The following is a 14887-nucleotide window of genomic DNA, read 5'->3' on the forward strand; positions in this document are numbered from 1 at the left end:
TGCTCCAGCATTGTGCTTGTAATAAATCCAAGCCTTTGTTCTCTGCCTGTTTTGATTAGTGTTTTGACCATTTCTTGCTTCATGTACTGTACTTCACATCTTGTCTAATTTATTTCTGCTTGTTGATCATTTTGCTTGACTCATGTTTCCGAATATTGCTTACTTCTCTGATACTTTTGTTTAATAAACCCTGTGTGCTCCATGACATGTGGACTGAGATGGCGATTGCAAAATAGTGTCTTTGTGGACTTACAGACTCTTCTTGACTCCAACTATAATTTGTAAATCATTTCAATAAGAGTTCAATATTTTTGCTTTTACCAATAAAGCTAAAATAGAGAACTTTTCCATTGAAACTGGTTCATTCAGTCATCTTCAATAACCATTTTTATCCAGGTCAGGGTCATACAGGCTCACAGTGGAACCAGCAGCACTGGGCATGAGGCCGGAATACACCCAAAAACATGTGCTCACATTCATGCAGAAATTTAGTGAAGCTAATCCACCTGTTTTTTGGTAGGTAAAAATAAACAGGAGAATGTCAAGAAAACTCAAGAAGACATTGAAAGAAAAAGTACATTTACAGCATTTGCCAGAGGGTTAAGGGCCTTGCTCAGGGGTCCAGGAGTGGTGATACCGGGATTCAAACTCAATACCTTTCCATTAACAGTCCCACACCTTAACCACTGCCTTCTAACTACACACATACAGGCAAAACTATTCACAGAATTTGGTAGACACCCTTATCTAGAGGAACTTAGATTTATTGCAACTGATAGATAAGGGCCTTGCTCAGGGGCCCAGCAGTAGTATCTTGGTGGTTCTAGGATTTAAACTCACAACCATCTGAGTAGTAGACTAACACCTTAACCACTGAGCCACCACTTGGGCTAGGAGCCAACTGGGAATACTGGAGCTATTGTTTTCAACTATATAAAATTGTAACTGCATGCTGCCAACTTTACCACTAAGTTTTCTAAGTTTTCTCCACTTTCTTTCTTTCTTTCTTTCTTTCTTTCTTTCTTTCTTTCTTTCTTTCTTTCTTTCTTTTCACTTCGGTTCTGCGAAATCAGCACATTGATAGACATTACAGATGGGGGTTAATAAATGTGTAAAACAACAGATGAGCTTGTCAGTAAATGTTCACTTGTAATAAACTGGCAATGTGTCAAAAAGTCTAGTTCTTCCTTTGAAATCTTTGGCTGAGTTTTTCTTCAGCTTTCTGACACCTTTTTTATTTCCTTTTTTCCTTTTTTTTATACACAGCACATCTGTTGTGCACATGCAAGCATGAACAGAACACACACAAACAGACACAAACACTGCATACACAGTTGAACATGGAGAGGATGGATATTTCTTACTGTGAGTGGTCCAGTGTAACTCCAGCACTCAGTATGCTACCATCATAAGACAGGTTGGAAAAGTTTCTGCCTACTTCCTTTTTGGTCCAGTTAATCTACAGATCTTCACTTAAGATCTCGATACATAGATATAAATGAGCTCTGCAGTATTCTTTGACTTGTGAATAGTGTTCTTCACTAAAGAGTTTTACTGAACAGCTTTACTGCAGGTTAAGATTTTAGATGAATACTTCGCTTTTTGAAAACCTCTGTCTAAGTAGAATCAGTATGAATACAATTAAGAAGATGTTAGCAATGTTAGCTTTGCTGTTCCAGTGTACAACTTAAGAAAAGATTTCATTTCATTGTCTGTGCCGCTTATCCGATCTATCCTCGGGTCACGGGGAGCCTGTGCCTATCTCAGGCGTCATCGGGCATCAAGGCAGGATACACCCTGGACGGAGTGCCAACCCATCGCAGGGCACACACACTCATTCATACAATTTAGAGACTCCAAACAGCCTAGAAGCATGTCTTTGGACTGTGGGAGGAAACCAGAGCACCCGGAGGAAACCCACCAAGCACGGGGAGAACATGCAAACTCTACACACACACAGTGAGCGGGACTCGAACCCAGGACGCTGGAGGTGTGAGGTGAATGTGCTGCCACTTAAGAAACCATTTCCCGGCTAATTGACTACAATTTGGCTTAGGGAAACATTTTGTGTATTTTAATTTTAGCTGGACCATCCCATTTCTGTTTTAATTTGGCCACACAAATGGATATGTAACATGTAACAGGGAAAGTTCCTTTAACTTTAATTGCTACAGACAACACTGGAGTTACAAGTTGGTATGTAATTATGATGTCAGACTTCATGACACTGGACTGTTGAGCCTTGCAGATTTTTCTGCCATGTGAAAGGAAAAAACCCTGCTCATGTCAATACTTTACCACTTAGTTATATATAAGACCTTCGAATACCAGAAACTGCTGGATAGCAGAATAGAGAATAACAAACTCAAAGAAGCATTAAAATTTATGAGTAGGTCAATATTTCATTTATATGGTTGCTTAGTCTGTTTTTTCAACATTGTGTCATTATAAAATGTGTTCTGATGTTGATGGTAAATGAGAATCATTGCTAGATTGAAGGAAACAAGATTTTTCATACAAATCTAAGTGTTATAGTTTTAATTTTACCGATATGTTTAGGGAATAGAGCTCAGTTATTTAAATTGAAAATTTGTAGACAAACAATAAAGGAAATGATAATGTTGAGTTGATAGAGATATTTAAATGTCTGCAAAAATTTTTGTGATAATATACTCAGAAATTTGCAGATTTTGTCTCCACAGAATTAAACAAAAATCTAACAATTGTGTTTGATTAATATTTTTATTATTAATTTATGGCAAATTTTAAAATACCTTAATTCTGTATGTTCATACTGAAAAGTATTATTTTTGACATTAAATTAAATTTAAAAAAATAATAATTTTAATTTATTTAAAAATATATATTTTAACAGCATGTTTTTTGTTCACTGTTTTTATGATATGAATTTTGATAATATTAACCCATATGTTTATAATGTTATATTTGTTATTGTCTTGATCTGAATGTGTTTTTTTTTTTTTGGTTGTACATTTGTATAGTTGTCCTTTCATACTGCTGTCTAGCAAATGTTTGTCATTAATAAATAAGCCTTTCATAAGTTCAAAATCACATCTACAATATTAAATTACATTTAAAATTTACATTTCTGGCATTTGGCAGACATCCTTATCCAGAGCGAGCCATAAAAGTGCTTTGAAGACTCTATCAATGAATACATTAACGCTGGTTTAATAGGTCACAGACATAGGATACCATCAGCCTAAAAACGGCCAGTGACTCAGCTGTTTGGACATCTAGGTGCTCATCTCAGTGCTAAAACAGAAAAGTTTCTTGATGTATATACCAACCTCTTACCCTGAGGGATGGGAGGACTGAGCAAACTAATATCTTCATGCCCCCTGTATAGCAAAATTATAATTAAGTGCTATTTTGCTCACCAGATACTGAGGTTTTTCTCAAGTATTGAAATCAAATTTTCTTTATAACCTATATGTGGAGGAACTTCAGGTTAAATCTTTATAATTGGATCACTGATGGGAGAAATGTGGTCACAAAGTATGTGCAGTTTTTCCAGCATGAATAACGGTAGTGTTACAGCTAAAGGTGGTCATTTGTCTTGTTTAGGATTATCATGAAACAACTCACGAGGTCAGAGCCAGGACATGATGCATATTAAACAATGGAACAGATGAAAACAAAACTCCTCATTTTTTTTTCCAGGAATGAAAGGAAATTTCAAATACCATCAAACCTGATGCAAAACCAAAATACAGAAAGTATGATGTAAAGAAACAAAGTCTTGATATTGTCAAACATTCAAACGTGACAATGGGTTTGAAATGGCATGTGTATATACTATATACTGACTGCAACAGTATTTATTGCTCACCTCATACCATTTGACATATGTGAGGATTGTCATTTGGTGCACTACACAATCCTGGAACTATCTGTCATGTGGAAAGTATTTCGAATTACATTCAACTCCTTTATGTTTGTTTTCAGTTAATGAGAACCAAAAGGTGTCAACTTTTTGGTGGTTAAATCCAACAATGATGCAATGATTAGATGGGGAAGAGTTATAAATGTATTCTGCAGTGCAGTACATATAAAGGAATAGCACAATTAGCTTTTCTTCATTTTTTATTTAATTTAATTGAAATTAAATGTAATTTGAATTACATTTATTAATTCTTATATTTTTCTTATAAAAATATTTGTATTAATTACTAATTAATATTAAATTATTATAATTTGTATTAATATAATTAGTATTGAATTATTAAATTAAATGTATTAATGTTTTAGTTTATTTTATAAATTTTCGTTTTACATTATTAATTGTATTTAATTATTAAATATTTATAATAATAATAATAATAATAATAATAATAATAATAATAATAATAATAATAATAATAATAATTATTATTATTATTATTATTATTATTATTATTATTATTATTATTATTATTATTATTATTATTGTTATTATTATTATTATTATTGTTATTATTATTATTATTATTATTGTAATAATTATTATTCTTAATATTTATTCAATATTTATTCATTATTTATTTGTTTATTTAAATTATGACTAGCTAATTTTCCATTCAGTATCATGTAAGCAGTCAGAGACAGTTAAAAATTAATTTCGGAATTATGACTATTAATTATATATATTTTTTTTTATTTACTGACATAACCAAACCAACAAACCAAAATACTTTAATCTGCCAGTAATATGGACCTAAATAAGCTATGTTTATTTGTGATCTGATTTGATTATTTAGATGAAATCACGCTTAAGTATAATTATTTCTATAAAGTGTTAGTTATATAACTATGCACCTATGTAAGTTTTTATCCAATACTATTGGGTAATCATCTTCATGTCAGTCCTTACACACATTTAAATGCTAAAGGTATAACACTAGAGATGTATTCATTCTCAGGGAATCACACAGCCTCTTTATTTTCCTCTTTATTTTACAAACTACATACAAAATTCCATAAATAAAACTCATAAGTTACATGCGTCTAAATTAATCAAAATACAGAAAGGAAGAAATATTTCAAGCTGGATGAATAAATCACATATTGTAAGAGTCTAATAGAAAATGTAAGTCTAATACATCATGTAATACATTCAGATACTGTATTTATTTTATTATTTGCATATGTTTAAAACAGATTTCATCAGTTCTGTTCATATCAGAGAAAAACAACAATGATTTATGTACATATTAAAAAAAATGGACTGTGTAAATGATTTAGTGTGCCTGGAAACACATTAATCTGAGAAATATCCCCAAAACATGAGCTGACTTCTTGGACAGAGATAAAGGAATGACAGAGATAAAAAATAACAGTGCATGGCCAGGAGTCTGGGGTTTGGTCTGTGGAACAGAAATTTTTAATAGATTAATGCTTGGTGAGATGATCATGACATGATCAGGGACAATTTTCCAAACATATTAAGGCCACAACCTTGGCGTTAAGGAATAATGTGGTATCCAGTAGTTGAGTGTAATGTAACTGATGAGGATGTGTAGTCATATCATGTCATATCCTAAAATTTATTCATCTTTTTTCCAGCCGAAAAATGAATTTTCAGAAATCTCAGACAGTGTATAATGCCAAAATAACAAAATGGCAACATCTTCCACTGTTAGAGACAGAAGTTTAATGTCTAGCAAACTTTCATTACTGTTTTCTGTTTTCTAATGCAGAGCCCGGATTTGTTGAATTCTTCATTCTGATCGGTCAAAGGGTGTTGATTAATTTTCTATAAGATCAGCTCTGATAATAATTCCAGCTGCAAGGCAAATCATACGTTATTAATTTTATAGTAGCAGCTCATTAATCTAATAAATGGAGAAGACATTTTGTGATTTAACAAAGAACATGCATCCATCCATCCATCCACCCACCCACCCAATTCTCTATCCACCCCATCCTTCCATCCCTCCATCCCTCCATCCATCGCTCCCTCCCTATAATCACCCATCCATCCCTACACCCACCCTCCCATCGACACACCTACCCAACCCATTCACCCACCCACCCACCCACCCACTCACCCATCCACCCATCCATCCATCCACCCATCCATCCATCCATCCATTCATCCATCCATCTATTTTCTGTACCAATTTTCCTGCACAGGGTCACACGGAAGCTGGGGTCTATCCCAGGGGACTTGGAGCACAAGGCAGGGGACACCCTGGACAGAGCGCCAACCCATCACAGGGCACAATCATACACACACACACACACACACACACCCATTCACACACTAGGGACAATTTTGAGATACCAATCAGCCTACAATGCATGTCTTTGGACTGGGAGAGGAAACCGGAGAACCACAGGGAAATCCCCGAAGCACTCAGAAAACACGCAAGCTCGGCACACAGGGTGGAGATGGGAATCAAAGCCTCATGCCTGGAAGGACGAGGCAAACGTGCTAACCACTAAACCACTGTTCCCCCCAAAGAACAGTATGTAAGCATTAATATGGTGAAGACTTCTGTAATGAGAGAGCTTTAACATTTATGAAAGGAGTCTCAGGTGTCTGTGCCAATGAGTTTTAAACCACAAATAAGTCTTCAGCACTAAAATAGTTTGGGACATGCTGTTACAGGAAATAATTTATTTCAGAGTGGTAATGGATCACTCTACCCTATCATTGATTATTTTCCATTAATAGATTGTTGTGTTTTAGTCCTTATATAATAAACAACAGGAAGAGCAACAAGTTACAGTATGGTTTAGTTGACTTCTAGCTATTGTAAGCATCAATGGATCCATATTCTGTTGTCTGTTTCCGAATTCCAAACGTGAAAAATGAATAGAATTTCGGAATTGTCATATTGTAATCACTGTAATTCCGACATAAAGAAACCACACCATTAATATTTTGGGTTTCTTGCTCTTATTCTCTTCATTCATCTAGTTTCCCCGTGTCCTTTTGGTTACTATCCTCGGTGTTCCCCAGGCATTTCTGGTCTTTTTTCCCATGTTTCCTGACATATTTCTTTATTTCGGTCCCTGCTGTGTATAAGACCAATAGCTTCAAGAGGAGCACTAACAAAGAGCCATAGCAAACAGGTAAAATGCCCCAAAACAGCCCCAATTTTAACCATTTAACATGTGACCTTAATACTGTACATGTTCAGCAAATCATGAGACATTCTACACAGAGGCACGCCGATGGACTGCTGTATAACACAGTGGTGAGTTTTTCAGGATGTCTCGCTGCAGCCTCTGTATATTCAGGCAGAAGGAAATCCTCATTAAAGATATGATGCTGCATGGAAAGAATCGAAGAAAGAGAGACGCTGGTTAGGTGTTGTCCATTTTATTAGAAAACGCACCGTGTTTATAATACATTCAGTTCACCTCTCAGCTTGGCATATATATTGACAGATTTTACACTGGCACTTCACAATTGATATTTATTACAGTATTGCTTTATGTACAATAGAAAACTGATTGTTTAGATCATTTAGGGAAGCTACATTAATCTGTAAAATGTCCACCAAAACATGGACTTGGTCATAGATTAAGAAAAGATATACAGTATAGGACTAGGTTAAAATCAGGGAAAAGTATTTAAAGCAAATGATTTGAGGACATTCAAAAATGCTTTATTTGCAGGTATAGAGAAGCAAAGTATATGTTAGAAGTTTCACATTTTAATGTTGTTTATATTGATGACGGTGATAATGAAGGTGATATTAAAATGAGAAAGTATAGGCTGGAGTTTTGCAGATTCTGACTTTTTCAAGTAGCCTCAAGCCATATCATACCTGGGTTCACATGTTCTGTGTACACTGCATATCTGCTTCTAGTTCTCAGTGTCTGAATTGTTGATGTCATTCTCTATGGATAGCAATGTTTTTCTTTTCTTTTTCCCCCCAGGGATCAAAAGTCACCAGGTAACTTGAATCGAATAGTTCCTGAAGCAAAAAATAAAAAATAAAAACAAAAAAATCTGTATTTAACAGGACCAAGAAATGCATGAAAAAGTAACTTGTCTCCATCGACAAAAGAGCGCTGTTCAGAAGATGACCTGAAGGGGATGATGTTGCTTCCCTTCAGTCACAAGGAAAATAATAAAACAAAAAAAACAAAACAGCAAAAATATTCTCACAAGTGTCACTTTCACAGTCTGTTCAAAAGTGGACTCCGATACGAAATCCTGAATCTATATCAGTATTATTTTGCAGAGGGTCGACAGTTTTTTCATGTTCTCCCTCAGAAATTCTCAGTCAGGAAGACCATGAGATGCAGGCTAGTCCATCGATAGTGCAGCTATTCCACTGTCTGCTACGGTCCGTATCCAATTAAAGTGCGTGAGTAGTTAAAATATTATATCCATCATGTTTTCCATATTGTCACTCATGTTGGTTTAAGTCGCACTGACAGATCACAGATCAGACAGGAAGCTTTATCTCGTCTATTTGTTGTATTCCAGACAGGAGCTCCTGGAGACTGTTCAGGATTTTCTTCTGATGTGCACTTGACGAGATTCCAATTTTGGCCAAATCCCTATGAAGAGTGAGGAAATGATTAGGGATAAATAATGTTACAATTTCAATATGTGAATAGTAGCTAAATCTGAATAAATATTTCCCACTTATATTTAATGGAAAAGTGTCCAACATCTTATCTGTTCTTCTTAATCTTACTAATCTTTGCTAATCTGTGACTAAATGAATCTTCTCTTGATCAAAGAAAAGTGCCCTGAATAACTGCATTCCGTTTATAGCTTGCTTAATTCACTTTAATATGTGCATCAATATTCTCTCTATATAATTTCTACTGAAATATAAAAGAAATGTCTTAAAAATATTAGATAGTAATTGACAATATCCAACAGGAAACTGTTGGTCCATTACAGTCCATCTACAGGTCCATTTTGTTACACCCTATGTAGTGAGCTTGTATAATAAATAGAGAACTGGTTGGAATTTGGTTATATGTGCTAGGCTTAAAAATAAAATGAAATAAAATGAAATAACAAAATAAAATAAAATAAAATAAATAAATAAATAAATAAATAAATAAATAAATAAATAAATAAATAAATAAAAATAAACAAATAAATAAATAAATAAATAAAAAAATAAAAATAAACAAATAAATAAATAAATAAATAAATAAATAAATAAATAAATAATCCTGTGAGCTCAAAGTGAAGACGGCAAGAGTTACATTTGATTGCCCATTTCATGCAATCTGTCACTAACAGTGTTTAATATGTGTGCATATGTGTGTGTGCTTATGTGTAAAAATACTTACTCTTGATTCATGTGCATAATGCTTTCCAGGCTGCTGTGTCCGGCCTTAGCGAAGTTTTCTCTGTACTTCTCCAGACCGATAACTTTCAGCCACTCCTCTGCTGAACTGAACGAAGGGGATGGCTCGATGGAAGGGGTGTGGTTTAGTGCCGATGGGTGGGACCTGAGGATAAACAAACCAGTATTGTGTTTATATCAGAAGGCAAATCTAGGGTTTCCCAGGATTTATGCAAATCTGAGATAAGCACAAATTTAAGTATAAGCATAGATTATCATTCATTATAAATTAATATAAGCATAAATTATCATTCAATGCATTTTATATTTTTATATAACAAAAAATAGATCTCAAGCTAAGCTAGCTAATGATCGAGGATAAAGATTGAACTAGCCAGCTTGTATTTTATACAGACAATGCAAAGGCATGTTAAAAGTGGAGACAGAACGAGGTTATTTTGACTAAAAGCATTTCACTCAGAAATGTTAAATAAGTAAATACTAAGAAAAGATGCCGGACATGTAAAATTATGCTGCGGTTTTTATTTAACATCAATCATAAACCAAGCCTTTAAAGGAAATGCCATAACGAGAAGCATCAACACGATGTGATGACTAAACTGAGCTGTCAGAAGTTAGAATTACTCAAACGGATGATCTCTGGGAGATACGGTAACCTCTGGTGTTAAATTACATTAACATCCTGTGTAGAAGTAGTAGCTTCCCATGACTGGGTGTGTTTGGCTGAAGCCGTGTTGGTTTTATTTTACTGCATTTTAAAGGTAATAGTAGTTCATGGACAAACAATTTGCATTTACTCGAGCCATTCGAATTTTGCAGGCTTATCACACCCAATGATTGTACGCATTTAAAAGAAATGTTCATGTACTTTTGTTTGTGTGATCTGCTTGTCTCTCCTCCCATCCTCTTGAGTGTGTTCGGGTTGCGGATCAGTTTGTCCAGCATGTTGACGATCTGGCTGAACTTGGGCCGCTCGCTGCGCTCTCTCTGCCAGCACTCTAACATGAGCTGGTGCAGGGCTACAGGACACTCCATCGGTGCTGGTAATCTGTATCCTTCCTCTATTGCCTTTATGACCTAGGAAACAGGAAGCAGAAATCGGCGTGGTTCAGACAATCTGCTTTCTATACAGTAAAGCATTTCTGTATTCATCATAAGAGACAAACATTGACTGTCCGTGTTTTTAACAACACTGATTGTATTTCCTATTTTAAACACAAAATCTTTGTTTTTTAACGTATGTCACGATTCATTGTCTCAATCAAACAAAATGCTTCTTTGTCTGTAATCTTCCACTAACGTGCAGAGACTTTTGCCTGCCTCTAAACAGCCTCTGATTTTTTGCCGTGCACTCGCATAAATGTGAGTACCGGTCGTGTTGCAAGAGGCGAGCAGTCCCTCTTGATTGATTGCAGCCTAGAATCTAAATCTGACCCCAATCAAAGTAAGATGAATGGAAACCCAAGTCCCGTCTTACATTATTCCCATGAAATACATGAACTACTTCACACTGTGGATAAAATGTTGTTCAAATTTCCATTTCATTTCGCCTTTAAATAAAGAGATAAAGTGAAATAAAGTGACGTGTCAAACCAAACTATAAGACACATCAATTCATTCATTTATATTAATAATATATCAAAAATATTACTCTAGCTTTTTAAATAAGCTACAGAGAATTTAACTTTAACAGTATTCCTTGTGCACCAAAGACTTATAATGCAGACAAATATTAATGTAAAAAAAAGTGCATATATTTATAACTCTCTCTAAGTGTGAATACATGCTGAATTTACAGTATATGCATTAATAGTTTTACTGCATGTTATAGAGGCTTTTTTTACTTACATCCTGGTTACTCATGTCCCAGTACGGCCGCTCTCCGTATGACATCACCTCCCACATGACGATGCCGTAGCTCCACACATCACTGGCTGAAGTGAACTTCCTGTATGCGATGGCTTCTGGGGCTGTCCAGCGAATCGGAATCTTTCCTCCCTGTGATTTACAGTTATGTTCACATCAATATACTGATAGTGAGCATCTACAGATCTGTGAAATGTGTGATGTGAAATGCATACTCTATTTCTGCCTCCTACACACACTCTCTCTCTCTCTCTCTCTCCATCTCTTTGTCTGTCTCTTGCTCTCTCTCTCTCTCTCTGTCTGTCCTTCTCTGTCTGTCTCTCACTCTCTCCCTCTCTGTCTGTCTCTTGGTCTCTCCCTTTCTCCCTCTCTGTCTGTCTCTCTCTCGATCCATTGCTCTCTCTCTCTCTCTCTCTCTCTCTCTCTGTCTGTCTGCCCCCCCATTTGTCTGACTCTTACTCTCTCCCTCTCTGTCTGTCTCTCACTCTCTCCCTCAGTCTCTCTCTCTGTCTGTATGCCCCCCCCGTCTATCCGTCTCCCCCACTCTCCTTCTCTGTCTGTCTCTCGCTCTCTCCCTTTCTCCCTATCTGTCTGTTTGTCTCTCTCTCTCCATTGCTCTCTCTCTTTATCTCTCTCTGCCCCCTCCTCTCTATCCCCCCGTCTGTCTCGCACTCTTTTCCTTGCTCTCTCTCTCTCTCCTTCTCTACCCCCCCGTCTGTCTCTCACTCTCTCTCTGTCTCTCTCTCTACCCCCCCATCTGTCTCTCACTCTCTCTCTGTCTCTCCCTCTCTGTCTGTCTCTCACACTCTCCCTTGCTCTCTCTCTGTCTCTCTCTCTCTCCCGCTCGCTCTCTCTCTCTCTCTCCCCCCCGCTCACCCCCCCTCCTCTGTCTGTCTCTTCCTCTCTGTCTGTCTCTCTCTTCCTCTCTCTCTCTCTCTCTCTCCCGCTCACCCCCCCTCCTCTGTCTGTCTCTCTCTTCCTCTCTCTCTCTCCTGCTCACCCCCCCCTCTGTCTGTCTCTCGCTCTCTCTCTGTCTCTCCCTCTCTGTCTGTCTCTCTCTTCCTCTCTTTCTATCTCTCTCCTGCTCTCTCTCTCTCTCTTTCTCTTTCCCTTTCACAGGTTATGGTATTGACAAATTAGCATAAGCTTATAAAAAAAGAACAAAAAGGGCAACAAGTGAAAAAGACTCTAGGATCAAGTCGTCTGAGTTCACTGCCAAGACATTAACAAAGGCTAATACAATTTTGTAAAGTTCAATATTTTTCCCCAACAAGATTACATCATTCAGTCATTAATCAATATCAGGTCATAATTGTTAAAAATGGTAAACAATTTCCCCCTGAACTCAAATGTATTCAATCAACTTAGACAGGGTTCATGACTGAAGTTTAGCTTTGTGCTAGAGTTATGAGGCCAGTGTATATATGAAAACTAAACCGGCTAAACATTTTTTCTTCAGGTTTTATTACTGAATATAATATCTGAATAGTAGGGTTTTTTTTGACAAACGTTACAGAGACAGATCTCTCTCTCTCTTTCTCTCTCTCTCTCTCTCTTACCCGTGTTGTATAAGCTCCCTCAGGTTTGTCCTCCAGCACTCTGGACATGCCAAAATCAGACACTTTACACACTAGGTTACTGTTGACCAGGATGTTTCGTGCTGCCAGGTCTCTGTGGACGTAACTCATATCTGATAGATACTTCATCCCTGAGGCGATACCACGCAGGATACCAACCAGCTGAATGACTGTGAAACGACCATCGTTTTTCTGTAAAAGGTGAAAAATAAGAAAGAACATAAAACCAATTCATCCATCCAGGTCATTTGATGGAGGCATATCATACTAATTTGTAGAGTAAAATAAATAAATAAATAAATCACAGGTTAAAATAATATTCATAGGATAATATGGGTGATTTGGGCCTGAAAGTAAAAATGCAAAATGAAAATGTTAAAAAAAGACCAATTGTTCCTGTTTTTTTTAGTTTGTTTCCAGATGGATCTCAGAAACATTGACACTTGGGCTTACTCTTGCACTTTTTCTGTATATCAAATTTTCTAACTCAACTAATCTTCGAACTTAGGTGAATGGTAGCAGGGAGACCTCAATCTCATTATTTTATCTTCCTAGTATTATACAACAGGGGCTCTGCTTCTCAGTAGCTCACAAGTTTTATAGAATATGTACAAAATGATGGCCTCAGCAAGACTGAAAAAGACTCTTTTCATAAAAAATGAACACCTTTGATATTAAAAGTAATATTAATTTTGAAAACAGAGACCTGAAATTGTATTGGATTTTATGTGATTAACCATCCTATTATCCTTGGAATCAATTTGACTCCATTTGATGTTTAATGTCTCTAAATACACTATATAGCCAAAAGTTTTGGGACACCCCTCCAAATCATTGAATTAAGGTGTTGTTTTTCAGGTGTTGGGCTTGGCCCCTTACTTCCAGTGAAAGGAACCCTTAATGCTTCATCAGCATACCAAGACACGGAGACTGTGAGCCAGGCCAAAACTGAGAAATCTTCCTTTACATGTACATGAATTTAAAATGGAGCTGGCCTGCCCTTTTTAGCTGTAACGGCTTCAACTCTTCTGGGAAGGCTTTCCACAAGGTTTAGGAATGTGTTTATGGGAATTTTTGACCATTCCTCTAGAAGCGCATTTGTGAGGTCAGGCACAGATGTTGGTTGAGAAGGTCTGGCTCACAGTCTCCGCTCTAATTCATCCCAAAGGTGTTCTATGGGGTTGAGGTCAGAACTCTGTGAAGTTCCTCCACACCAAACTCACTCATCCATGTCTTTATGGATCTTGCTTTGTGCACTGGTGTGCAGTCATGTTGGAACAGGAAGGGGTCATCCCAAACTGTTTCCACAAAGTTGGGAGCATGAAATTGTCCAAAATGTCTTGGTAAGAGTTCCTTTCACTGGAAGTAAGGGGCCAAGCCCAACCCCTGAAAAACAATACCTGATTTCAATGATTTTAAGGGGTGCCCCAAAACGTTTGGCAATGTAGTGTATATATTTGACATATTTTTTTGTGAGACAACATCTCAAAATGGCACAAGAGGCACTTCTCCAAAAACATAGAGGTTTTGTTAAATAAATAACTAAAGATGAGTTGATAGCTTGAACATGGCTGGTGTATTTCCCCTCGAAAGGTATTTTATTTCAGATGTAAATTATTTGCTGAACATTATGTTGTTGTTATTGTCACTTTAATTCGTTGCTAATCCGCTGTGATTTATTAATGTGTATGTGTAATCTTGCCTAGTTCATCAACACCAGTAAAGTCTATATCTGTCTATCAATAAAACAGCACAATGATCTAATGTCCATGTCCAGTCCCACAGTGTGTTTGGACAGAATTTATTAGCGCACTGAACATTTGACGTGTTTTGATGTATTCCACGTGCCACCTTAAGTATCTACAGAAGACTCTCTGTGATGTCACAGTCAACATTTCTGTAAGATCCCCCCGAACCAACAGAGGCTCATTCTTTCACTAAACGTTGTCTTTACAAGCTGTTTATCGGTTGTCTTAATTTGAAGGAGATATAATGCTTCCTTTTAAGAGTGTTATAGGATCTGCAGTGTGTGCAGTTGGAGCTGTAGTAATTGTTGTTCAAGCTTATTATGCTCGCAAGCGTGAAAATAAGGAGCGGATAGAAGAGGACTTTAAAGACACACCTGTCGTTAAAGGTATGTTTATTTCCTTG

General features: G+C 36.5%; 1 protein-coding gene across 1 annotated transcript in view; it reads right to left on the reverse strand.

Annotated features, from left to right (window-relative positions):
- Positions 1-7314: 7314 nt before the first annotated feature.
- Positions 7315-14887, reverse strand: part of epha4l (eph receptor A4, like) — a 47372-nt gene continuing 39799 nt past the window's right edge. The window contains exons 13-17 of the mRNA XM_058413268.1: positions 12719-12928; positions 11142-11291; positions 10162-10370; positions 9277-9438; positions 7315-8523 (exon numbers count right to left, since the gene is read on the reverse strand). Of these exons, the coding sequence (XP_058269251.1) occupies positions 8409-8523; positions 9277-9438; positions 10162-10370; positions 11142-11291; positions 12719-12928 (846 nt within the window). The 3' untranslated portion in view covers positions 7315-8408. The remainder of the gene's footprint in view (positions 8524-9276; positions 9439-10161; positions 10371-11141; positions 11292-12718; positions 12929-14887) is intronic.

The sequence above is a fragment of the Hemibagrus wyckioides genome, linkage group LG17 (assembly GCF_019097595.1).
Source record: "Hemibagrus wyckioides isolate EC202008001 linkage group LG17, SWU_Hwy_1.0, whole genome shotgun sequence".
In the NCBI taxonomy this organism is placed as follows: Eukaryota; Metazoa; Chordata; class Actinopteri; order Siluriformes; family Bagridae; genus Hemibagrus; species Hemibagrus wyckioides.